This window comes from Neomonachus schauinslandi, chromosome 5 (assembly GCF_002201575.2).
Source record: "Neomonachus schauinslandi chromosome 5, ASM220157v2, whole genome shotgun sequence".
Taxonomy (NCBI): domain Eukaryota; kingdom Metazoa; phylum Chordata; class Mammalia; order Carnivora; family Phocidae; genus Neomonachus; species Neomonachus schauinslandi.
The window spans coordinates 155,567,319-155,591,222 of NC_058407.1; the positions used below are offsets into that span (position 1 = coordinate 155,567,319).

The 23,904-nt window shown below is 48.8% G+C and overlaps 1 protein-coding gene across 1 annotated transcript in view; it reads left to right on the forward strand.

The window, feature by feature from the left end:
• CACNG3 (calcium voltage-gated channel auxiliary subunit gamma 3) overlaps positions 1-21,540 on the forward strand; it is an 83,449-nt gene extending 61,909 nt beyond the window's left edge. The window contains exons 2-4 of the mRNA XM_021686858.1: positions 10,930-11,013; positions 16,001-16,141; positions 20,471-21,540. Of these exons, the coding sequence (XP_021542533.1) occupies positions 10,930-11,013; positions 16,001-16,141; positions 20,471-20,982 (737 nt within the window). The 3' untranslated portion in view covers positions 20,983-21,540. The remainder of the gene's footprint in view (positions 1-10,929; positions 11,014-16,000; positions 16,142-20,470) is intronic.
• Positions 21,541-23,904: the final 2,364 nt, after the last annotated feature.

Consider the following 23,904-nt stretch of genomic DNA (forward strand, 5'->3'; position numbering starts at 1 on the left):
GTGGCTCAGTCAATTAAACGTCTGCCTTTGGCTGGTCGTGGTCTCAGGGTCACGGGATTGAGTCCCACATAAGGCTCCTTGCTCAGCAGGGAGCCTGCTTCTCCCTCTCCCTCTCCTCCCTGCTGTGCTCTCTCTCTCTCTCAAATAAATAAATAAAATCTTTAAAAAAATAAATTAAATTAAAGACAACCTTTTGAACCCCACACCTCCACATGTTACCTTGTAATTGTGCAATTTACATGTTACAAACAGAACTTAGAGAGCAAACGGAGGGGTGTGGTCATGAGGGATAGGTTGGAAGTTGCACACTGAATGTCCCTCAAGTGTCAGTGTGTCTCCGTGACCGTGTGTGGAGCTGCGTTTGGGAACGATGCCAAAGTCCACCGACACCAGTGAATGTGACCGTGTCCAAAGGACAGGCCTGCTCTGAGCTCACAGCGGGAGTCAGGGACTCAGGGCCATGTGGTTCTCACTTGCTGGAAGACCTCAAACAAATCTCATATATTTCCAACCTCAGATCTGGTAAGAGGGAATCGCTGTCCATGAGCCCCCCAAGCTCCCAAGCCCCCCTTGCTTGTCCTCCAGCCAAGGTCTCAAATCAAGGCCGAGTCCTTCGTGTGTGTGACGATGACAGTGTGTCCACCTGGCTACAGACGGTGGCTCTCAGACTCTGATGTGCATTCAAATCTGAGAGGTGCCTGCTAAGAAGCATGGGTTCTCAGACTCGTACTAATGCCTTCTGTAAGGGGCCCAGGAACGTGCTTTTTTTTTTTTTTTTTTTAACAAGGGCCCAGTTGATTCTTACACAGATGAATCCAGGCACTTTTCCAGGCACCTCTGGAGGAGACCTGTCACCACCTAAAAGCAGCAGTGATGAAGGGGCTGCAGGCCTCTCCCCAGAGCCCCCGCCACGACCACGGTCGCCTCTGTGGTGCGGAAACAGCATGAGTTCTCGCCTCCCCTGAGTGCCCACCAAGGCAGGATTAGGAAGACTTGCAGAAGCACATGAGTGATTATGGTGACCACCCCAGCCTCATAGATAAAAATAAAAAAAAAAAATACTAAGCTATTCAATAAGGAAGATCAACACACTTTTTTCCATGCTATTTTAATGCTCTTGTAAAAGTCAAATATCAAATAATTTCCAGTTCTCATTCTCTTTCTCTCTCTACCCCTGTTTTGCTGGTCCCCCAAGTACATGCCTAATTGGCTAATCCCACTCCAGAGCCTATGCAGTTCCAGGTGCTATGTTGGGTGCCAGGCTGCAAAGGAGAGCCAGAGGACAGGTGTAGACCAGAACCATCTTGGCCAGGACGGGTGGGGCTCCGGGCTCTGGGCTCCGGGACTGGCTAGGACCTGAGCTTTGGGCGAGCCTGGTGATCCAGTGGGACCTGCAATTAGCCAAATAATTAAGGACCAGGGAAAGCACCAAACCCACCCAATGGGCTGATCAAAGTGCCCAACACCAGGCTCTTCAGAAAGAAAGCAGGCCTATCCGCTGGGTGCCAAGAAGGACAGGTGGCACCCACAGTCCCTTGCTCCTGGCTAAATTTCCCGTACTTGGTTCCAAGGCAGGACACTCTCTCCATCAAGCAGGCATCTCTCTCTGGGCAGATGTGGGAAGACTCTGGCTGGCTTGCCTTTCCACCCCCAATTGCCAGCTACTTCTTCAAAGGGTTCACGGTGGCTTTCAATGATTCCTCTGAAGGCACACTCCATCCCTGCTCCTCTGCAAGCCCCTGGCATCCAAAGAGATCTTTTAAAACTATATTGTGTTTCTCAGCTTTTTAAAGCATCGTCTGACTCCTTCGCGCACCTGCTGTCTCCCTACTCATCTCTCTTGGTTCCGGAAACACACTAAGCATTATCCTTCCCCGGGGCCTTTGCATATGTGATGCCCTCTTCCCAGAAAGCTCTTCTCTCAAATCTCCCCATGGTTGGCTTCATCTTGTCACTCAGGCCACCTTGTCAGAGAGGCTTTCCCTGTCCACCCAACCTCATGATTGCTCCTCCCCGAGTGACTCCCTCCAGGGTTTATTATTTTCACGGCACTCAACACTAGTTGAAATGACCTTTTCCTTTTTGCAGAAAGTTTTGTTTCATTTATTATTCATTCACTGTAGGTCTTTCCCCATTAGAATATAACAGCCTTGGGGCCCCCTGGTGGGCTCAGTCGGGTACACATCTGACTCTTGATTTTGGCTCAGGTCATGATCTCAAGGTCGTGGGATCAAGCCCCGCATCAGGCTCCACACTCATCGGGGAATCTGCTTGAGATTTTCTCCCTCTCCTTCTCCCCCGCCCCGTGCCCCCCCCCCCACTCTCTCTCTCTCTCAAACAAATAAATAAAATCTTTCAAAATATATATACAACAGCCTTGAGATCCAGAACCTAGTCTATCTAGTTCACTGATAAACCCCAAGTGCCCATGACAGAGCTTAATGCAAAGCAGGCGCCTCCGTAGACATCTGTTGAACAAAAGAGTGAATCGGAATGTGCACCAGCCGCAGCTCAGTAGCATTAAAAGAGGATGTTTCTTCCTGCTGAACTCACTCACTCCTGTGGTTCTCTTATTAGAAGCAGCGAGCCGTAATTGTTATACCCCACGTGCTTCATCTTCCTCAGACCTATTAGCTCAGGGTCCCCATTATCCAGGAATTCATCACCCAAAGCCCCACACATGCTAGGTTGCATGGACAAGCAAGCAAACGCCATCTTAATATGAATATTTGCATTAATGGCTTGATGACTTATAAAACCAGGCACAACGGAAACACCCTCCCAGCCCCATCCCACGGCCCCCACCCCATTTCATACCCCGCAATTCGGAGTCTTTGTCGGCAGCCTCTCTGTGGTTGCTAGCTCTTATCAACATGGGACAATCCGATGCAAATAGAGGCAAAACGATTGCAAAGTGAGATTGCATATCTAGCAAAATACACAGAGCTTCGTGGTAACGGACGTGAGGAGTGACGTGCTATGCCAGCCGTGGGCCCCTGCAAGCCGGCCAGAGGGATACCCGGTAGCAATGCAAGAAGAAAAAAAACCAACAAGAAGGATGATGTGTTAGGCACATTTGAATGTGATTTGAATATCAAAGGATTAAGAGAAGCTCTTGAGAGAATGATGATGTGCTCAAATATTTTTTGCAAAAAAGGACCTACTTTATGATCTGGCTGTGAAAGTAAAACTTTACAACCCAGCTGAGAAAGTGAAGGATTTCATATTGGACTCTCATGTGATTTTATCAGAAAAAAATATGTTCCCTTCCAGCGAAAATCAACACAGCTTACTTTTTTGTTCGCCCCGGTGTGTCATTAGAAAAGATAAGACAAAATAAACATGTTCTCATAAGCGATCATTTCATTTTCAAGATAAAGGTGGAAGCATGTCTTCCAACCTCATCACTTACTATGAAATAAAGGTCCCTTCCTTTTGACGGAACTCACCTAGCAGGCAATGGTTCTCAACCTCCACTGGACAGTTAGACTCATCCAGGGAGCTTGGAAAACTCCAGGTGCCCAGATGGATTAAGTAGGAATCTCTGTGTTTTCCAGCATCCACCCCAGTAATTCCAATGTGCAGCTCATGTTGAAAACCATGTTTTAAGGTATTCTTCTCTTCTGTAATAGAGATCTGCTGTTAAACCAAGAACCCGAACATGCTTACAGTCAGACGGTCACTTTGCTTTCTTAAGTATTCGTGGTGCATAGACGAACCTGATGTTCATTCTTTCCTGATTCCTTGAGGCCAAGTCATCACGATGGGGGCCTAACCAAAAACCTCTGTCTCTGGACCCAGAGCTCTGGTCTCTAGTTAGCCTTGGTTTTGAGCTCCGAGCTAGACTTTGGGAGCTTGAAATTTGGTTGCCCCAGCTGGGCTGGTGGCTGAGATGGGTGCCAAGGTCCAGGCACTGGTTGGCAGGGTTTCCAGGCTGGAGCAGGTGCGGGGCACTGCCACTGGGCTGGGTGGGCTGGTTTGATGTGTCCACCCTCACTCTGAGCCCATGGTAAATGTCCAGAGACTACTCAGAAGTGATGTCCCTTTATTAGGGTGGGGGGGTGCCACTGCCACCAAAGTCTGCCCCAAGACCACCAGTGTGGGGTATTCCCAGTCCAGAGGAGGCGGATGTGGAGGGACCCTCCAGGAAGACCGTCTAGAGGTTCTGCTAATGTTGGAGGAAGGACATCAGGGGACAGCAGCCACTCCGAAGGGTCTCCTTTCAGGACTGCAATCTTGAGAAGGTCGGGGAAGTGAAATAATGCCTCAACCCCCCCCCCCCCCCCCCCCCCCCCCCGCCTCCTCTGGCTCCAGAATTTCCGGACTTAAGGCCAAAAACACTTAAGCAGAGCTGTCTTTAGATGACCCAGAAAAGCTCTATCTGGCCCTTGCCCAAACTTGGCATAGCAGGTGGTCTAGGCTTGTTCTCTCTACAGTGTGACCCGGTAAATCTTCCACCATAGGCCCTCGTTCACCCCGCTGGCCTCCCTTCTGTTCCTCAAACTAACAAGCTCCTTCCCACCTCAGAGCCTGTGCACTTGCAAGAACCTCTGCCTGGAAAGTCCCTTCCCTGGCTCTTCGCATGACTGGCTCCTTCTCTTTATGCAGGTCAGAGCCCAAACATCCCCCCCACACACTACCACCCTGCCCCAAATGGCTCACCGACTGCCCCCACCCCATGCACCATCACAATCACCTCATCCTGCTCCGTTGCCTTCAAAGCTCAGGGATCTTGTTCATCTCTTTATGAGTCTGCAGACTCTCTCCCCAATGAGAATGTAAGTTCTGAGGCCCAGAATCTTCTGCCTTGGCCACTAGTGAATTCCTAGGGAGGGAGGGAGAGAGAAGGGAAGGGCAAAGGTTGAACCAACCAACCTTCACAGCTCATACCATACCTGTCCTACCTCAGTTCCCACTGTCTAACCACCTCTCCCCTGGAACCACTGGATCTGCCTCCCAGACCAACCACCGCTGATGCTCTAAGTTACTCTGAGTTACTCTGAGTTCCCGAATGACTTTTCCTCTCCCACTCAACAACGCTCATGCTATCGCTCTCTGCCTCCCTCACTCTGACGAACTTTTAACTGCCCTTCAGATCTCAGTGTAGGCATGATTCACTCAACATTCAGTTAACAGAAATCACCCTACCAAGTTATCCAGTGAGCGAATTTTCGGGGATGAGGGAAATGCTTTTACTTTCAGTCTTATGCCTTTCTATATATACTGTTCGAATTTTCCAACTATGAACACCTCTATTCTTTTAATTTAACAGGGATTATAGGAACATGGGATAATGGACTGCTTCTTATTTTCCCTGTGATATTTCTCTGCATTGAAAAATATTCTCATCAATGTAATTTTTATTTATTTTTTTTTTTGATTTTTTATTTTTTTTTTTAATTTATTTATTTGAGAGAGAGAATGAGAGAGAGCACGTGAGAAGGGGGAGGGTCAGAGGGAGAAGCAGACTCCCCGCCGAGCAGGGAGCCCGATGCGGGACTCGATCCCAGGACTCCAGGATCATGACCTGAGCCGAAGGCAGTCGCTTAACCAACTGAGCCACCCAGGCGCCCCTCATCAATGTAATTTTTAAAGTCAGTACCACAATGACTTAATTATCATCGCTTCCTTGTGTGGTTTAGTACCTTGGAAGAAGCCACCTGACTGAGCTCTTTCATTCATTCTAATATTTTATCCAGCAAATTGCCTTGAGCTTTTGCAAGTAGACTATTCTCTCACCTGGAAAAAAATGATAATTTTGTCCTATTTTTTTCTATTGTTTGTTACTCTTAATTCTGTTTTATTTCTTCTTGCACTAGAACTTATAGAACCATGGTAAATAAGAGAGGCAATGGTGGGCATTTTGTCTTCTTCTTGATTTTAATGGGAATATTTCTAGGGTCTGACCTTTTATTTTATTTTTATTTAAAGATTTATTTATTGATTTAAGAGAGACAGAGAGAGAGCAGGAGCAGGAGGGGCAGAGGGAGAGAGAGAGAAAGTATCAAGCAGACTCCATGCTGAGTGTGGGAGCCCAACACAGGGCTCGATCCCACGACCTAACCTGGATGCTTAACCAACTGAGACATCCAGGTGCCCCTCTACAGTCTGGCCTTTTAGAAGGATTTTTGGTTGAAAGGAAGTCCCCTTCCTCTTATGAAAGATGTGTTCTTTCATTGTCTGAGCCAGAGATGAACCATCGGCATAATCTTTTCTGCACAAGATGAGGCTTGTTTTCATCAGAAAATGAGTCTCTGCAATGTATTCACTTCAACATGTCAGGAACTCTGCCCTGGCTCTATCTTCCATTCCAGACCTCTTCCTGGGGTCCCGGGGTCTCACAGTCCCAGGGTCTGTGTGTTCTCACAGCCTAACTCACACCTGCCCCACCCTGCCTTCCCATCACCTCTCCCCTGTAACCACCGGATCTGCACCCAGACCAACCCCCACTGATCCTCCTCCTGGTTGACCACATTCCCGGGTTCTGCTTCTCTCTGCCCCAGGGCCTTGGCTTAACCTGGGCTGGGACAGTGCTTGTCCCTATGTCCTGACTTCATCTTTGCAGGGTCTATGTTTTCAACATCTCTCTTGGTTCCATCCTTTGCAGTTCATGGACAAGTCCAACCCCATCCTATTTTTCTTAGATTTACTGAGATGGGGAAATACTCCTGAGAAAATGTAAGTGAGAAGAACAGCATGATCTCAATTTTATAAAACCATTTGTTTGTGAAAGCATGGAGGGGGGGAAGAAAGTCTGGAAGGAAATATACAGAAATGCTAAATAGTGGTTATTTCTGGGAGCTGGTGATATGCTCCTTGTGTGAATGGCCAAGTTCACTTTTTGATGAGTGTATGACTTGTGGTGCCAGCAACGTCGTCTTCAGCGTGAAGTCTTCCTCGGGGAAATTCTTGATTCCTTTCGTTTTATATTGCTTTTTTAAATCTCATCATGGCACCAATGTGTCTCCTTGGGTCCTAAAATACCTACCCAAACCAATGGTAGTAATAGCTAGAATTTATTGAGTTCTTACTATGCGCTAAGAGCTGTCCTAAGTGGTTTACGTCATTGCCTGATTAAAAGCATACCAGCGGGAGCCTGGGTGGCTCAGTTGGTTGAGCGACTGCCTTCGGCTCAGGTCATGATCCTGGAGTCCCGGGATCGAGTCCCACATCGGGCTCCCTGCTCAGCAGGGAATCTGCTTCTCCCTCTGACCCTCCCCCCTCTCATGTGCTCTCTCTCTCTCTCTCTCTCATTCTCTCTCTCAAATAAATAAATAAAATCTTAAAAAAATAAAATAAAATAAAATAAAAGCATACCAGCCGACACTCTGTCTACTCTTATAACCTCAGTTAATTTTCCTGACAATTCCACAATGTTGTTATTATTACTATCATCATTCTATAGAAGAAACTGAGATTTAGGGAGGTCATTCACCATGGGTACCTCAAGCACCGTAAGGCCAGGTGGGGAATTTGGCCAGCTGGAAAGTTCGTCCCCGGGGGCCTACAGGGGGCTGCAGATGCCCAGCTGGAGAGGACTGTTTTACGAGTGGAAATGTGGGACAGAGCTCCCCATTTTTTTAAAGAGAAGCTGCAAATGAGGCTTTCATGTGGCAGATCCTGAATTTTAAATTGCAGCAGCATATTGAATTAAAAAATATATATATACAACAAAATAGGCACTAAAATACTGCAGGTAAAAAAGTCATCACAAGAAAGGAAAAAAAAAAGAACAAGCCAAAACGCCAAACAAAACATTCCATGACCCAGATTTGCCCTAGACGTTATGTCCTTTAGAAGAACCAGCCTGGATGATGTCCTCCAGCCCCCCTGAAGCCCCAGACACCCTCTTTCATGTTACCTCACGGTACACGGTATAGACCATGGATCAGCAAAATTTTCCTCGGCCAGATAGCAAATATTTTTGGCTCTGCAGTTTCTGCCATTTTGGGTGGAAGCCATCAACAAACGGGCACGGTTGTGTTTCAGTACAATCTTGTTTACAGATGCTGAAATTTGAATTTCCTATCGTTTTGTGCATTTTGTGACGCAGTATTCTTCTTTTGCTTTTTTTCCAGCCATCTAAATATGCAGGAACCATTCTTAGCCCAGGGGCTGTTCAAAAACAGGTGGTAGGCTGCTTTAGACCCTAAATACTGGTGACTGTTTCTCCAGGAGCTTCGGTGTTTGCAGCTCTAAGCTCTAGGATCCAACTGCCCTAAACCACCTTGGGGAAGGCCCTTGTCACAAGCAGCTGCGGCGTGTATGTGGCTCCTCATTCCCACGTGGTTCTGACTGGTCTGTCTTGGTGGTGTCCACATTGCATCTTCAGCTGAACCTTTTCTTCCCATGAACGCCTTAGTGGGGGCTCCTGGGTGGCTCAGTCGGTTAAGAGTCTGCCTTCGACTCAGGTCATGATCTCAGGGTCCTGGGATTGAGCCCCACATTGGGCTCCCTGCTCAGTGGGGGAGTCTGCTTCTCCCTCTCCCTCTGCCCTCCCCCACTCCCAGTCTTGTGTGCTCACGCACACGCTCTCTCTCTCTCTTTCTCTCAAATAAATAAAATCTTAAAAAAGAAAGAAAGAAAGAAAGCCTTTGTGGTGTATGTCAAACAACTAACAATAGTTGGTCCCACAACCACCGCCTTTGCCCTGCTCGTTAACCCCCAATGTAGATTATGGAAAAACCATGGTTGATAGAAAAACCATTGGTCCCATTCATTGCCACAATCAAGAGCTGCGGATGGACCACAAAATTATCTAAAAGCCGCCTGGCAAAGGACTTTGCTGGAAGAGAGTACAACTCACAATAGTGGTTAAGAACTTTGGCTTTGGAGCAGGGCAGTCTCAGATGGAAGTCAGAGTAGGGAGCCTGCCCCTTATAGCTGTGTCCCTTCCCTGAGCCTGTTTCCTCACCTGTCAAAAGGGATCATAATACCAGGTACCTCATACGGCTGTTTTGAGAGCTAAAGAGCATAAAACACGTACAGGGCTTAGGATGGCACCAGGTATGTGGTATGGGCTTAGCGTGTGTGACTTGTTCTGATTTCCTATCCAGCTCGCTGGAAGGAAGTGGGGTTTATAAACTAAGAGGAGTACGTGAATGGGACTCTAAAATCTGAACAAGAAAAAAAATGAGGGCCTTTTTTTTCATATCAGGGAGGAAGTTAGGACTTTGTGTTCCTTCCAAGAATATCGTGGAGTCTGCAAGACTTCTCTCCAGGACTCCTCTTGCTGGTGCTGAGTCCATTCTTTGCCTGGTAAGCAGAGAATCAGAACCAAGGGGATGCTTTACATACAGCATCACATTTATTGGGAAATGCCTCTGGCTTGGGTCCTCCTTAGAGCAGGGGTTAAATGCATGGCACTCATTATTATAAGATAATTATTGACATAATAATAATGACTACCATCCATAGTGCAACAGTGAAAACCACAGGCTTTGAAGCTTGGGTTCAGATATCGATTCTTCTCCTTTCCAGCTGTGACGCCTCAATCTTTTCTGTGATCTGGGTTACATTCACATGTCAGTATTAATAGCCTGTACCTCCCAGGGCGGTGGACAAGAGTAAATGAGAGAAGGGATGTAAGATTTCAGCTCTGTGCTTGGCCCACTGGAAGCATTTAATAAGTGCTGGCCACTATCACAACACACCTAGAGTTTTGCAAAAATTATCTCATCCTTACGGTAGCTGGGCTGAAATATAAGGCCAGATATGCTGTCCTTCTGATCTGCTGTCTGCGACGCCACCCTGCCCCTCCACCTCCACACCATGTTCTCAGGCTGGGCCAGGAACAATGATGCATAATTCCATGCTGTGTTACGGTGAGGAGTTCTGAAATTGTTGTCATTTATAAGAACTGGCAGAGCCATTAGCTGCCCCAGAGATCGGTTAATTGGCTAGTTAACAAACACCCACAAGGATCACAAGGATTATCAAAAACCCAGAATGATTTAAGTCCAACTGATATCGAAGGAAGAAAAGGAAGCAAATGTTGGCAGTTTCCCCAAGATGCACCTGTGCATTCTGTGCCTCCCGAAGGCATGGGCCACACCGCAGAGCACAGCCGGGTGTGACCAGGGTGAGGGGACAGTCCTGGGTCGGATATGAGTAGATCAGGGACAGTGGGCTACTCCTGAACCCATGCCCGGGGGAATTGACACCTGGGAGTCAGCAGATCTTGATTGGAGCTGTGTGAGCTCAAGCAAAATCCTTATGCCCAGTTTCCTCATCTGTAAAATGGAAAATTAATACATAGAGAATCCATTTCCTCCTTTTTTCCCTCACCAATTGCGGGGGGTGGGGGGGCTAGAATAGATAAGGCAAGACAGTCCTCATAATGAATGATTGTGTTCCACAGCTATTTGCTCTTATAGATCCCAACATCATGCAAAATCTAGGAAGCCAAATCTTAAAAAATAAGATTTTCTTTTTTTTTTTTTTAAGGTTTTATTTATTTATTTGACAGAGAGAGAGAAAGAGCACACAAGCAGGGGGAGCAGCAGAGGGAGAGGGAGAAGCAGACTCCCCACTGGGCAGGGAGCCCAATGCGGGGTTCGATCCCAGGACCCCAAGATCATGACCTGAGCTGAAGGCAGACGGTTAACCAACTGAGCCACTCAGGCGCCCCAGGAAGCCGATTTTCTAGGAAGTGAAGTTTTCCGCTTCTTCTTTCTTCTTTATAGATCTCATCATGCAAAATCTAGGAAGCCAATTTTCTAGGAACTGAAGTTTTCTGCTGCTGCTTCTTTTTTTTTTTTTTTTTTCTTCTCTTCTCTACTTTTGTGCCCTAGGACAGGTGCTGATGGGCCAAGGTACACACAGCCCGCAACAACCAGGGAAGTATCTTCACGGTGGGGGTGAGGACCCAGGCTCACCCTAAGGTCTCTGGCTCCTCCCCCCAGCTCGGACCCACATTTGTTTCCACAGGGGCTTTCCGAGGAGTGTGCAAGAAGATCGATCACTTCCCCGAAGATGCTGACTATGAACAAGACACAGCGGAGTATCTCCTGCGTGAGTTCCCACTTCTGGGGTCTCCCCTAGAGGGGGTGGGGGTGGCCTGCAGTCACCCAGCTGCTGCTGAGGCCCCTCAATACCCACCCCTGGAAATGGATACTTTCAAAGGAGCTTCCGGGGACCTTTGCTACTGGACAGAGACATTCAAGTGATTCTGATATCTAAGTCTCTTTAATGTCAATGAACTAGACATAGAAGGGGGAAAAGTAGGTGAGTCAAAACTGAAAGGTTCTTTTTAGTCTGCTTAGGAGAGAATCTAAGGAATTTTCTTCAATTGGAAACAAGTTTTCACCTTCCCAAGAGAGCTGAGTTGAGGTGCTAATGGGTGAGGTGTTAATGGGTTAGGTGTTAATGGGCACGGTCTTAAGAGGCAAGCCCTGGGAGATTAAATGCAAACCCAAATTCTCCTCTCTGCAGTTTTGGTCCTATTGGGACAGGGCCAGCGTCTTCCTGGGATTGGCCCAAGGTTGGTAACCTGGATATGACATGGTACTGTCACAAATGCAGCACATGGGGGGCAGCAGAGCGTGGGGGCTTAGCACGAGGGCTCTGGGTTCTGGTTAGACCTGGCCTTTTATGCCCTGTCTGACTCTCTACTGGCTGGGTTAAACCTGGGTACACTGCCTTACCTTTCCATCTCCCAGCTATCCTTATCAAGTCAGAAATGGAGATGATAATGTCATCTATGTGACAGGCTCGTGAAAATTAAATAAGCTCATGCCATTATGCTCAGCCCAGGGCCCAACATGGCGTCAGTGAAGGAATATAGCTAGCCCTTTTTTGTTTCGCGGGACAACCAATAGCGAAGTCCAGCTGCAGATATGCACCTGACACTGATCCAGGCACGGAGGGACTTTGACATTTCATGTAATCTAAATGTCACTTCTTCCACAAGAATGCGTGTCAAATTCAATTCACTCAAAGGGGAATTTCAAAGGCATTGATTAATTTATTATTAGGGAATGTTAAATGTAAGGTTTGCCCTTTTTTGTTTTTAACTGCTATTATAAATAAAAACTTCAAGAAAATTGTCCTATTCAGATTATGTTGATAACTTGTAGCTCAAGAAGAGTGATTTTATTTGATTTTATTTTTTTTTAAGATTTTATTTATTTATTTGACAGAGAGAGACAGTGAGAGAGGGAACACAAGCTGGCAGAGTGGGAGAAGGAGAAGCAGGCTCCCTTTTGAACAGAGAGCCTGATGCGGGGCTCGATCCCAGGACCCTGGGATCATGACCTGAGCCAAAGGCAGACGCTTAACGACTGAGCCACCCAGGCGCCCCAAGAAGAGTGATTTTAAAATTAGAACCATTTGTAGCCCTGCTCACACCTGTTAGTCTGCAGATGTATGAGCCCTGAATCATATAACAATGTTAGTTATATAGTTATTATAGCAGGGTCAATTAGGAAAGTCAGTTTTAAGCTGATTTTTAAAACCTAAATATACCGTTTCTCTTTTTCCAGTCCTTATGCAACTACTAGGATTTACCCAAATGCCTACTAGGATTTGTGCCAGCAACTCAGAAAAATTTGGTACGGGGAACACAGGGCATATTTAGAGATGTAGCTTTGTACTTGGACCTCCTCTGAAGAACAGCTTTAAAGTCATCTCCAGTGGGATTTTACTGAGTGCCCATCATTTTTCTTTGTTTTTCTTTCCTGCTTTAATGAAACACTGTGACGTTTGCCCCGTTGGAGGTGGAACATGAGCTATAACTTCTATTTCACAGCTCCCAAAACTGATTTTCAGTTCTTCCCAGAGGTGGATTGCATTTCCGACAAAATACTTTGCTCCCGTCTGGGAAGGTGAGGTCCTCGCCCCCATCCCATGGTCCGCTCATACTTCATCATTAGCCTCAGACCCCGGCTAAGGTTCAGGAGAGGCCTTTACGAGCGCACAGATGTCCTGCGAGGGACTTTGGAATCCCCCACCCCACCACACAGAGCCAGGGGCACGTTCCCCCAGGACTCTCCAGACCCCTCCGATGTGTAAGCTGCCAGTTCCTGTTGTGGCCACACCGTAGTGGGACTGGGACTCGGCACATTGATTTTTCTGCTGTTTCCTCGTTCTCGAGTGCTGTCGGGGAAGGTTACAGCTTCACCATAGAGCATAAGGTTCACTAGCCCACGAGTCCTATGGACGAGAGACTCCCCATAATATAGCCCTGGACTTGGCCAGGTCCTCTCTGATGCCCATGGTAGAATTACACTGCAACAAACTGCCCTCCCCACCCCTAAGACCTCAACTTACCCCCAGATAGTTTGGGGAGGAGAAACAGTAAAGGAAGGAAGGCAGGGAGGAAGGGGGACGGAGGGAGGGGGAAAGACAGTAAAACCTTTTTGTTCTGAAGCCACCATGTGTCCACTATGTTAAAATGAAAGTAGAGTGGATCACAACAACTCAGCAAAAATGGCAGAAGCAAATGTCCTGAGGCAGACACCTGCAACCACGTATTTCATCTGTGGGCTAAAAAGTGGGGTCTGGCCACCAGCTGGTTTCCACGGGGTTACTGCAGCCAACTTCGCACATCTCATAGCCACCCATTTCAAATTTGCACTTTTATAACCAACACAGTTCAATAGCGTCAAACGTCCGTAATTATTTCCTTTGGGCATAATTATACTTTACAAAAAAAAAATTTTTTTTAACTACTCTTTTAATCGATTGAACTCATCACATTGAATATTCGAGCAATTCCTGTCAATACACAATGCAAATGAACGCTTTAAAGGTTTGTTCACGTTCTAGTTCTCTTGAAAACATGGGAGGCAGGTCAACCCCTGATATTTGTGGGGCCCTGGGCTGAGGGTCTAAATGGAAACCCATAGGTCATATGTGTAAATATCGAGAAGTTATAAATAAGCTATGCCCACAGTCGGGCTCATGTGCCCACCCTCTTAGGACCCCAGAGCCCCTCCTCAGGGATACCCCTCAACCTGGGGACTAAAGGAAGCAGGGGGTCCAGCCTTTCCCAAAACTTGACCATGGAAGCAGAAGGATGGGAGGGACATTGTTATCAGGCCCCAAGTCTGCCCAGATCCCAACACTGGGTGATTTGGGGTGGCCGTCTTTAAGCAAAAGCAAGGACTCTTTCATTTTCTTCTCATTAAGAGAACATCACCCCCGTGTGCCCTCAGACTCTCACCCCATTTTTCCATCACCCCTCCCAGGTAACCCTGTTGGCTAAATCAGCTACCAAACTTTCAGAAAACTTTTTCTATGAGACCAAATAAAACACCAGTCCTAACGTTGCAAAAAGAGCTTGGCAGTAGGCACATAAGCACCTCCGTGCAGTAGCAAATAGAAACAGCAGGAGTTGGGTCACCATGAATACGGGGCTTGAAAGCCTTGAACTTTCAGCTTTGAAATTCCCAAGGCCAAAAATGAACTCAGGACCCTTCCTGCCACGCCAACCCCACTCTGCACCTGCTCGTGCCCCATGGCATTCTGGGTGGCACCAGGGGCTCAGCGGCCAAGCACCAGACATGGGCATCAGCTTCTCTGTCTCCCACTGCCCACTGCCAATTCTGGTGGCTTTACCTTAGAAATATATCCTGAGTCCCACAACTTCTCACCACCTCCAGCCTACCACCCCGGCCCCAGCCGTGGTCAGCTCAAGTCTGGCTTCCACAGCCCTTGCGGCCACAACAGCTCGCCCTTTCCAAGAGCCCCACAGTGTTCAGTGCTCTCCTGTCATTATCTTGACATTTTTCATGATTTTGGAACAAGAGGCCTTGCATTTTCATTTTGCACTGGGTCCTGCAGATTATGCTGCTCTTCCTACCTGTCAACTTGACTGGCTTGGGAGCTGCATGAGGTCAGGGACCCTAGTTCTTTTGTACACTAATGAACATGGAATTTGTTCAACTGGTATATTCTGGTCTGGACATAGCAGGAAATACCCTTATACTGGTTGGGTGAATACTGGGTCCCCCACCATAGAACCCCTCCCCCAGAACCTTAGGGACCCCAGGACCCAACACAGCGCACATGCATTTAGTAGGTGCACAGTAACATTGTTGAATGAATAAATAAACTCATTTGTTCCTTCAGTGACTGAGAGGGTATTAAGTGAGGATCACCAGACCCGGTGCCATCCAAATGTAGGTGTGTCCTGGGAAAGATTCTGCATTTTGGTGAACAGCGTGTGATCTGATGGGGTTCTCTGGATGCAGGGCCAGCAACATAATTGGCACGGCCCAATGCAAATGAAAATCCCAAGCTCCTCATTCAAAACACCGGCAAAAAAAGCGTTTTCTTTTCTTCTGTTCTCTCTCTCTCTCTCGATCTGTCACGGTGTCTTTCATTTGCTATTTCATGTCACACTACCGCCAGGGCCGGGGGTGGGGAGCGGGGCCACAGGGACAGTAGGTGAATTCGTAGCTTTGCAGGTGCCTGGGGCTTGCACCTAACCCTGATTCTTCTTTAGTCCATGCCCAGCCCCCACCAGGAAGGAAGGCTGCAGTGATCACTGGTTGGGGCAGGAGAAGGGGCAGCTAAGGTCCCACCCCGGGGGAGTAGGGAGGTGGAGAGCTGACGGATGGTAGGATTCCCCTGTCAGTCAAGGCTCCAAGCCCCCACTGCATGCTCCATTGGCCCATCAGACTTCACTTCTAAAACATAATGCAAGGGGCACCTGCGTGGTTGACCGTCCAACTCTTGATATCATCTCAGGTCTTGATCTCAGGGTCGTGAGTTCAAGCCCCGCGTTGGACTCCACACTGAGTGTGGAGCCCACCTAAACACACACACACACACACACAATTCAAAGACAAAATGATTAAGAATTTCAGGATGGTGACTGCAGAGCCTTAGCCACATGCACAGGGCCCTGAGCGACATTACTGGTCTCATGCCCATGTTAGATGCAGGCTCTGTCCTGTTTGTGTGCTGTTTTCCCCTTGGGCACCGCATGCCCGGGGTGGGTGGAGCCTGGGGCCGGCTGGGATGCAGGTGGAACCGTCTCCTCTTGTCTCCGCAGGGGCCGTGAGGGCCTCCAGTGTCTTCCCCATCCTCAGCGTCACGTTGCTGTTCTTTGGCGGGCTCTGCGTGGCAGCCAGCGAGTTCCACCGAAGCAGACACAATGTCATCCTCAGCGCGGGCATCTTTTTCGTTTCTGCAGGTGAGCATCTGGCCCCAGCCCAGAGACCCTCCCAGACACCCCACCCAAGCCGGGGCATGAGGACAAAGCAGTGCTATTTGGGGTTCCGTGCAGGGAAAGGGCGAGAAAATGCTCGACTTGTGTTAAGAATGAGGAGCCAGAGACTTTCATGAGAACCAAAGATGCTGACACGCTGGGAAGCTGTAATGGAAAGGCAAGAGGAGATGGGGGGCAGGGTCAGCTCAGAGGGAGAGAGAGGCTGGTTAGTAAGAGAGCGTGTGTGACCCTGGAAAGACAGGGGTTTGAACTGCGAGGGTCCACTTACACAGGGATTTTTCAACAAATCCGTACGGTAGTGTAAATGTATTTTCCCTTCTTCTTAATGACATTTTCTTTTCTCTAGCTTACTTTCTTGTATGAATACAGTATAGAAGACATATGACATACAAAGTATGTGTTAATTGTGTCTGGTAAGGCTTCCGGTCAACAGGAAGCAATTAGCAGTTAAGTTTTTGGAAAGTCAAAAGTTAAACCCAGATTTTTGACTGTGTGGGGGGTCAGCACCCCTAACTATTGTTCAAGGGTCAACTGTCTATGCTTGCACATAGGGGTCAGGTGTATGTAATGTGTGGCCTGAAAGACTGGCTAAGCGTATTTTTAATGGGGTCCAACTTTCTCTTCACTTGGATATGTTCACGTATGTCTCTGGCCCTTTGAGATATGTCACAGCGTTCCAAGGGCTCAGATCCTCATATTGTTCAAGGCGTCCCTGGGAATAAGGTAAAAAGCCAGCAGCCTGGATGCTCTCCGGGAAGACCTCATAATCAATAGCTGGCCTGACCAGAATGTGGCAAGAGGGATGAGAGACAATCTTAGTTCAGGACGGGGTCCCATGCACTGCCTTCTCTCTCCTCCCTCCATCTCTGATCCTCCTCCACACACCTCATGCTCTCTTCCCCCTGGATTTTCATCCCTCCCTACCTAATAACAGTATCCACTTCATGGTGTTGTCGGAAGGAGGCTGAACATAAAATGCAAAGTATTATTTTCTTTTCTTTTTAGTTTACTTATTTATTATTTTAGGGGGGGGCTCAAACTCACAACCCCGAGATCAAGAGTCACGTGCTCTTCCGACTGAGCCAGCCGGGGCACCCCAATATCATTTTCTAGTACTGGAAAAGCAGCAACAATATCATTCCAAAGTCTGAGACGCAACGTCCTGCCCCCATCGAAGACCTCGCTTCCATTCCTTCCCCACTGTGTCCCCTTCTGGGAAATGAGGAAGTTGGATTGTATCCAGCTCTGAGTCGCTGGACACCAACTCCAGCAACAGACCAGGGAGGGAGCCGCCATCTTGCCATGGGGATGTGGTCAGCCCAAAGGTGGCCGGGGCCTCTGACCACGCTCTGTGCCAACTGATGGTCACGCCTGGCAAACCCAGGGATTTGTGTGGCTTTGAGGCACTTTCTGGTCACCGGTGGCCCAACCAGACCCCCTGGGCTCTGACCCACCTGAAGGATAATGGATTGTGCTGACATTCGGGTTTCCCATACAGGAGATCATTATTTTGTCCCCCAAGGGGGTTGTCAGGAAAGAGCGTGTCAGCTGCAACTTTTTAGCTCACAAGGGCTACTGTGAGAGGTGGCAGGTGGATAGGACGCATGGGAACCGCGAAACATGCGGGACAGTGGCAAAAGCCCCAAGGGAAAGCCAGAAGCGTGGGGTCTATTCCTGGATGCCCCCCATCTCCCCAAGGAACCCAAAAAGCCTCAGTTTTCCACCTATAAAATAAAAGTTTCAGAAGAGCCCGCACTCTCTAAGGCTTTTTCTCATTCAGCTATTCTAAGGATCTGTGGTTTGGGGCAAGCAATCAAGAACCTCTGCTGGGCACCTAGTACCGGGCTCGGTTTCCCCATCTAGAAAAGAGAGTCAGGGGGCGCCTGGCTGGTTCGGTCAGAAGAGCGTACGACTCTTGATCTCGGGGTTGTGAGTTCGAGCCCCACGTTGGGTGCAGAGATCCTAAAAAACTAAATAAATAAACTTTAAAAGAGGGTTAATTTTTTTTTTTTTTTACAGCATGTCTGTTGCAATAATCGAGACGGTGCATATTAAGACTTTGCACAGTGCCGGGCACATGCCCTATAAATCAATGGCAACCCCCTTGGCTCCCTGCCTCATTTAACCTGGTCTGACATCTAAGTCTTTCTTTGAATTTCTCCCCCTCTCCCACCCTATTGAGACTTCCTTTAGGGGCTTCCCAAACTGTACCACCCAAATTTCCCTGCTGGCAGAGGAGAAAGAAAACATGGCCCTGGGGAGTCGGGGCGGCGGAGGGGGTGGGGGACATCACTAGAAGCCGCCTTCAGTGAGCTGAAATGTCTTTGAAGTCTGTCCCCCATTTACACTTAAAAATTCATGTGAATTCTGCTCTCTCCTCCTTATTATATCCATGTTCATTTTACTATAAAAGAATGGGTCTTCCCTACTAATCTTTAAGCCGAGTTGACACCCCAGAAAGAGGAGCAGTTTCTCATCCTGTGGTTTCCAGCAGCCCGACACAGGGCTGTCTGTCTATTTAGAAATAGCTCAGTGATGAGAACTCGCTGCCGACCTGCTGGATGCCTGCGCAGGATAATGCCAAGAGGAGATGGGGCAGAAGCAGTGCCCACCCCCACCCCCTGCACCCCCACCGCCTTCTAGAAGCAAGTCCTAGATGGAGAATGGCCAGAGATCATATTCAAATACTAACTCCCCTTCATGCATGTGCCCCAGCCAGGTCAGAACAGCCCCGAGTCTCCTGCTCTGCCCAGCTTTAACCCTTCAGTTGCTGGATTGTGGGGAGATCGTGGGGACCCTCAGGAAGAGTCTGGGGCAGTGACGGAGCACAGGCAGCTCCTGGATATGGTTATTTACCAGCTGGTGCTAGCAACTGTGACGAGGGCCAGTCTCCATTTAGCATCACCTAAATTTGGAGACAAGGAGGTGCCAGCTGATATATCAACCTCCCTGAGTCATTGTTGGTATCAAGGCCTAGATGAGGCCCTTGAAGCAAAGAGACAAAAAGAGACATTCCACCTTTGGAACAATAATGTGAGAAAGGTGGGGCGCCCGGGTGGCCCAGTCGACTCTTGGTTTCGGGGCTCAGGTCATGATCGCAGGGTCGTGGGATCGAGCCCCGCGTCCGGCTCTGTGCTCAGCAAGGAGTCTGCTTGGGATTCTCTCTCCCTCTCCATCTGCCCCTACCCCCGCTCACTCGTGCTCTCTAAATAAATAAATAAAATCTTAAAAAAAAAAAATAATGTGAGAAAAGTTGTCAGAGATAATCACAGCCCCTGGGCCCTCTCAAGTTCTATTGTTTTCCTACCACTCCCTAGAGGATCAATTCACCTCCAAGTGACCATTTCCAGCGCCTCTCCATTGGCCCCTGGGGGATGCTAAGTCTGCGGCGCCTCGCCTGCTGGGGAAAGCAGCCGCTTCCTCCCCAATTCCCGATGCTCAAATGACAGCTAATCTAAAGCATTATCCTATCCTGTGCAAATGAAAAGACTTAGGAAGCTACTGTCCCTTCCCCTTGGGTTCATTAGCTCCCCAAACCACAGGGGCAGACCCATCTATGTCCACCAGACTGCTGCATTTAGACTCCCCTAAGCACGTCCAACTCAACGTATTCACATCTTCCCTCCTCTCTAAACCTGTTCTCTCTGCTGCCTCTTACTTTAGCTCAAGATGCCACCAACCTCCTCGTCAGCCCGGCGAAAACCCTAGCAGGTCATTCTCAATCCTTTCTCTCATCCTGCACAATCAGTAGCCTTTCATCTCCCAGCTCAACCTTATGCAATGTCACCTTGTCTTCAAACCCCAGTGGCTCACTTGTTCTGCCTCCTTTTGCTCGCAAACCATTTTTTATGTGTCTCTGGTAGAGCCCTTACTCTATTTTGCTCTAATTGCTTTTACGTGTCAGCATCTCCTACTAACAGCGAGGAGCTCAGGAGCCGGGACCTGTAGCTCCCTCGTTTTACCATCCTCACAATTTAGTGCCGAAGATGAGGTTTTGATGGAATGAATGGCTTGTAAGGGAAAACACGCGCATCCCGAGCTCTCCCACCCTTGCTATAGGAATAGGATGTACTCTGTAGCTGAACACACGCCCCCTGGGACGGAGCCGCCGCATCCCTCCTTTCCCCAGGGACGGATGGTGCAAGAAAGGCCCAAGGGTTGGATTTCCTGGCCTTAAACCCATTCTCCTTGTCTCCCAGTTCCCTCCACATTTCCTACAAATCGTTCAAGGCTCAAAGTGACAGTTACCTCCGACATGTATAAAAGACATATTTTTCTCTTCCCTTCTCTTAGGGTTAAGCAACATCATCGGCATCATAGTTTATATATCAGCCAATGCCGGAGACCCCGGGCAGCGTGACTCCAAAAAAAGCTACTCCTATGGCTGGTCCTTTTATTTCGGGGCCTTCTCTTTCATCATCGCAGAAATCGTGGGAGTTGTTGCTGTGCACATCTACATAGAAAAACATCAGCAGCTACGTGCCAAATCCCACTCGGAGCTCCTGAAGAAATCTACCTTTGCTCGCCTTCCACCCTACAGGTATAGATTCCGGAGGCGGTCAAGTTCTCGCTCCACGGAGCCCAGATCCCGAGACCTGTCCCCCATCAGCAAAGGCTTCCACACCATCCCTTCCACTGACATCTCCATGTTCACCCTCTCCCGGGACCCCTCAAAGATCACCATGGGGACCCTCCTCAATTCCGACCGGGACCACGCTTTTCTACAGTTCCACAATTCCACGCCCAAAGAGTTCAAAGAGTCGCTGCATAATAATCCGGCCAACAGGCGCACCACGCCCGTCTGAACTTGACCTCTGCCCTCTGGCCTCCGCCCCAGCACAGCCTCGGAGGCAACGTACAGAGGCGGCTTTGAGGTTGCATGGCATGGTCCTCGTGATGGTATTACTTTTTACAAAGAATGAAACCAAATGGACTCAGCCCTCTCCCACACTTGGCCCCTGGCGCTCCGGGTCCCACCCCGCCCCCACCCCCCACCGTTCCTTCCCGACTTTTCAAGCCAATCCCATGATGTCATTCCTCTCTCTGTGTATCTGTGCCACATGTTTTCCTCTCTTCCTTCTTTACTGGAAGGACCTGCACATTCTTCCCTCCTTGGAAGAGGACTTTATTCAAAGTCACGGGTGGTGGCTGGGGGGGGAGTGGGATCCCCGATTCCCCAGGCGCGTGCAATTGTCCCCATTGCCCACTCACACAAATCCTCGGGACACCAACCACCCAGGTGGCCCTGAAGGAGGCATTCACCTTTACGTGTTAGAAAAACATGACCAGAAATCAAAGATGTCAGAGCCCCAAAGCAGCTAATGTAATAAGCACCCATGTTATTAAAGGTTTTGCCTTGTTGTAACCAACCAAGCTGGGGGTGTTTTGTTTCTTCCGGCTACTTCCTACACAGACTCGTTGCCTCCCACAGGACTGGCTCACCTCTGTGTTGGAAGTTGAGTTTTGCTCATCTAACCGCCAGGAAGTTTCCCGGCCATCCCAACACCCCTTAAGACCAGCAAGCTGCCCCCGCCAATGTCAGAGTCAGCATTGTCCCTCACCTGAGTCCCTGAAGGCTAGCTGGGGGCAAGCGTGTGTTAAAAAAAAAATCTGGCTCTGGCACCCAGGAGCTCCAGGAGCTGGGGCGAGTCCACCTCACCTTCAAGCCTCGGTCTTCTCATCTGTAAAGTGGAACACGGTATAGCACCCTCCTCCACAGAGCCGTGAGGCTCAACTAAAATGCCATGTGCAAAATGAGTAGCACATTGTGAATAAGTGATATATGTAGTTTTAGTTTTGGGATGCAGTCTAAGCAGCGTGAGCATTATCTGAGTCAGCTTGGGCTGCTACAACAAAAAAGCACCCTAGACAGGGTGGCTGACACCGCAGACGTTTCTTTCTCACCGTCCTGGAGGCTGGGAAGTCCAAGCTCAGGGAGGGTGCAAGCAGATTTGGTTCTCAGTGAGTGTGGGGCCTCCCGATTGGGTGGGGGCGGGTGGCACAGGCCAGGGAAGAATTCACCCGAGGCGGAACAAAAGAGATAAAAGTTTATGGAATACACCACAAGGGAGCAGCGGATAGGACAGACAGACTGTCTGCCAGGAGGCAGGGGTGAGGGGCCATAGTCCCAGGGCAGAGTGAAGGAGTATGGGGGCAGATGGAATTTTCCCTTCCTTGGAAATCTTAGGTTGGTTGTAAATAGTCCACTGGTCGGTTAGGGCCTATGGCTTAATGAGCCTGTTTGCGTTCAGCCTGGTGGTCTCTGTGGGCCCTTTTGCCTGGCTCAACTTTCCATGGCTCGAGCCACTTGCTTAAAAGCAGCCTCTACAGGGAGGGTTCTCCTGGTTTGCAGAGGGCCGCCTTCTCACTGTGTCTCCGCACAGCCAGCTGAGGACAGCGCTCTCACTCTCTCTGTCTCTGTCTCTCTCTCTGTCTCTGTCTCTCCCTCTTCTTAGGAAGCCACTAATCCCAGCACAGCTTCCCCACCCTCATGGCCTCATCTACCCCTCATTACCTCCCAAAGGCCCCATCTGCAAATACCATCACAATGAGGGTTAGGGCTTCAACGTATGAATTCGGGGGGTGGGAGACACAGTCCACAGCAAGCATTATTGCAAGAAGACAGAACCAAACAGAAATGGTTCTACACTGGGGGGTGGGTAGGGAGGGGGGGCTCTGAGAGCACTGGGGGAAGAGAATGGAAGGACATCTGAGTATTTTGAATACTCCATACCAAAAAGCATGAGCTCAGTGTCACCTCTGCCGAGGCTGACTTCCTGGAGTGTGTTTTGGCCCGCGCCCCGCTGTTCCCCACTTCCCAGCTAGCTGTCCCTCCTAGGGTTCCGGTTCCCGCAGAGGGCACAGGCAGGGTCCTAAGAGCTCACGCTTACCTCTTGCTGCCAGGTGCGGGGCTGGGTTCTAGCACTGTACACACCCACCCAGGGATAGTCCCTAGTTTCCAAGGAAGAGAGGTTACATGACTCGCCCAGACTTCACCCCCACTAGGGGCCGGGAGTCCCGGGAGCAAGGCACCTGCCCGCACCCACGCGGTCACTTTGATTGCCCAGTGCAGACTCCCGCCAATTCGTTTCTTTTAATGCTTAAGACTCATTGCGTGCAAATCACACTTACATATATCAAATGATCTCCTTGAATCCTTAAAACAGCCCTGCGTGTAGTAGGAATTACTCTCCCCATTTTGGCAAGCGGGGAAAAGGGCTCAAAGAAAGTGTCTTAGGTGCTAATGAGCAGAACTGGCATGGATGCCCCACCTCAGCTCCCGAATTTGAGTGACTTCTTCATCTTCCAGCATTTTCCAAACCGGTCATTGGGGTACTAGGACCCTTGCGACGTTTCTCATAGGCACATGCCACGTCGACAATTATCTGTCTAACGTTTTTCTTTAAATTGACTCGCTTTTTAATAATAATAATAATAAATGTATCTAGCCTTAAGAAAGTGGCAACTAGGAAAATAAATGCAATGAAAACAAAACAATCATGCCGTCTTCTAGCTACTGCCTGATCTTTGTAAAAAGGATATAACCAAAGCATTAGGAAGATGTTCAAGATATCCTCGCACAAGAGAAGTAGCTTCTTTTGGCTTAATCAGAAGGATCCAAGGAAGGATCCAAGGAGCACTGGGAAAGGGGGTAGCTTTCTCACTATGAGATCAGGTCCCATTGTCTCATCCCTCGCCGTAGGAATCGGGGCTCCAGGCACCCTCAG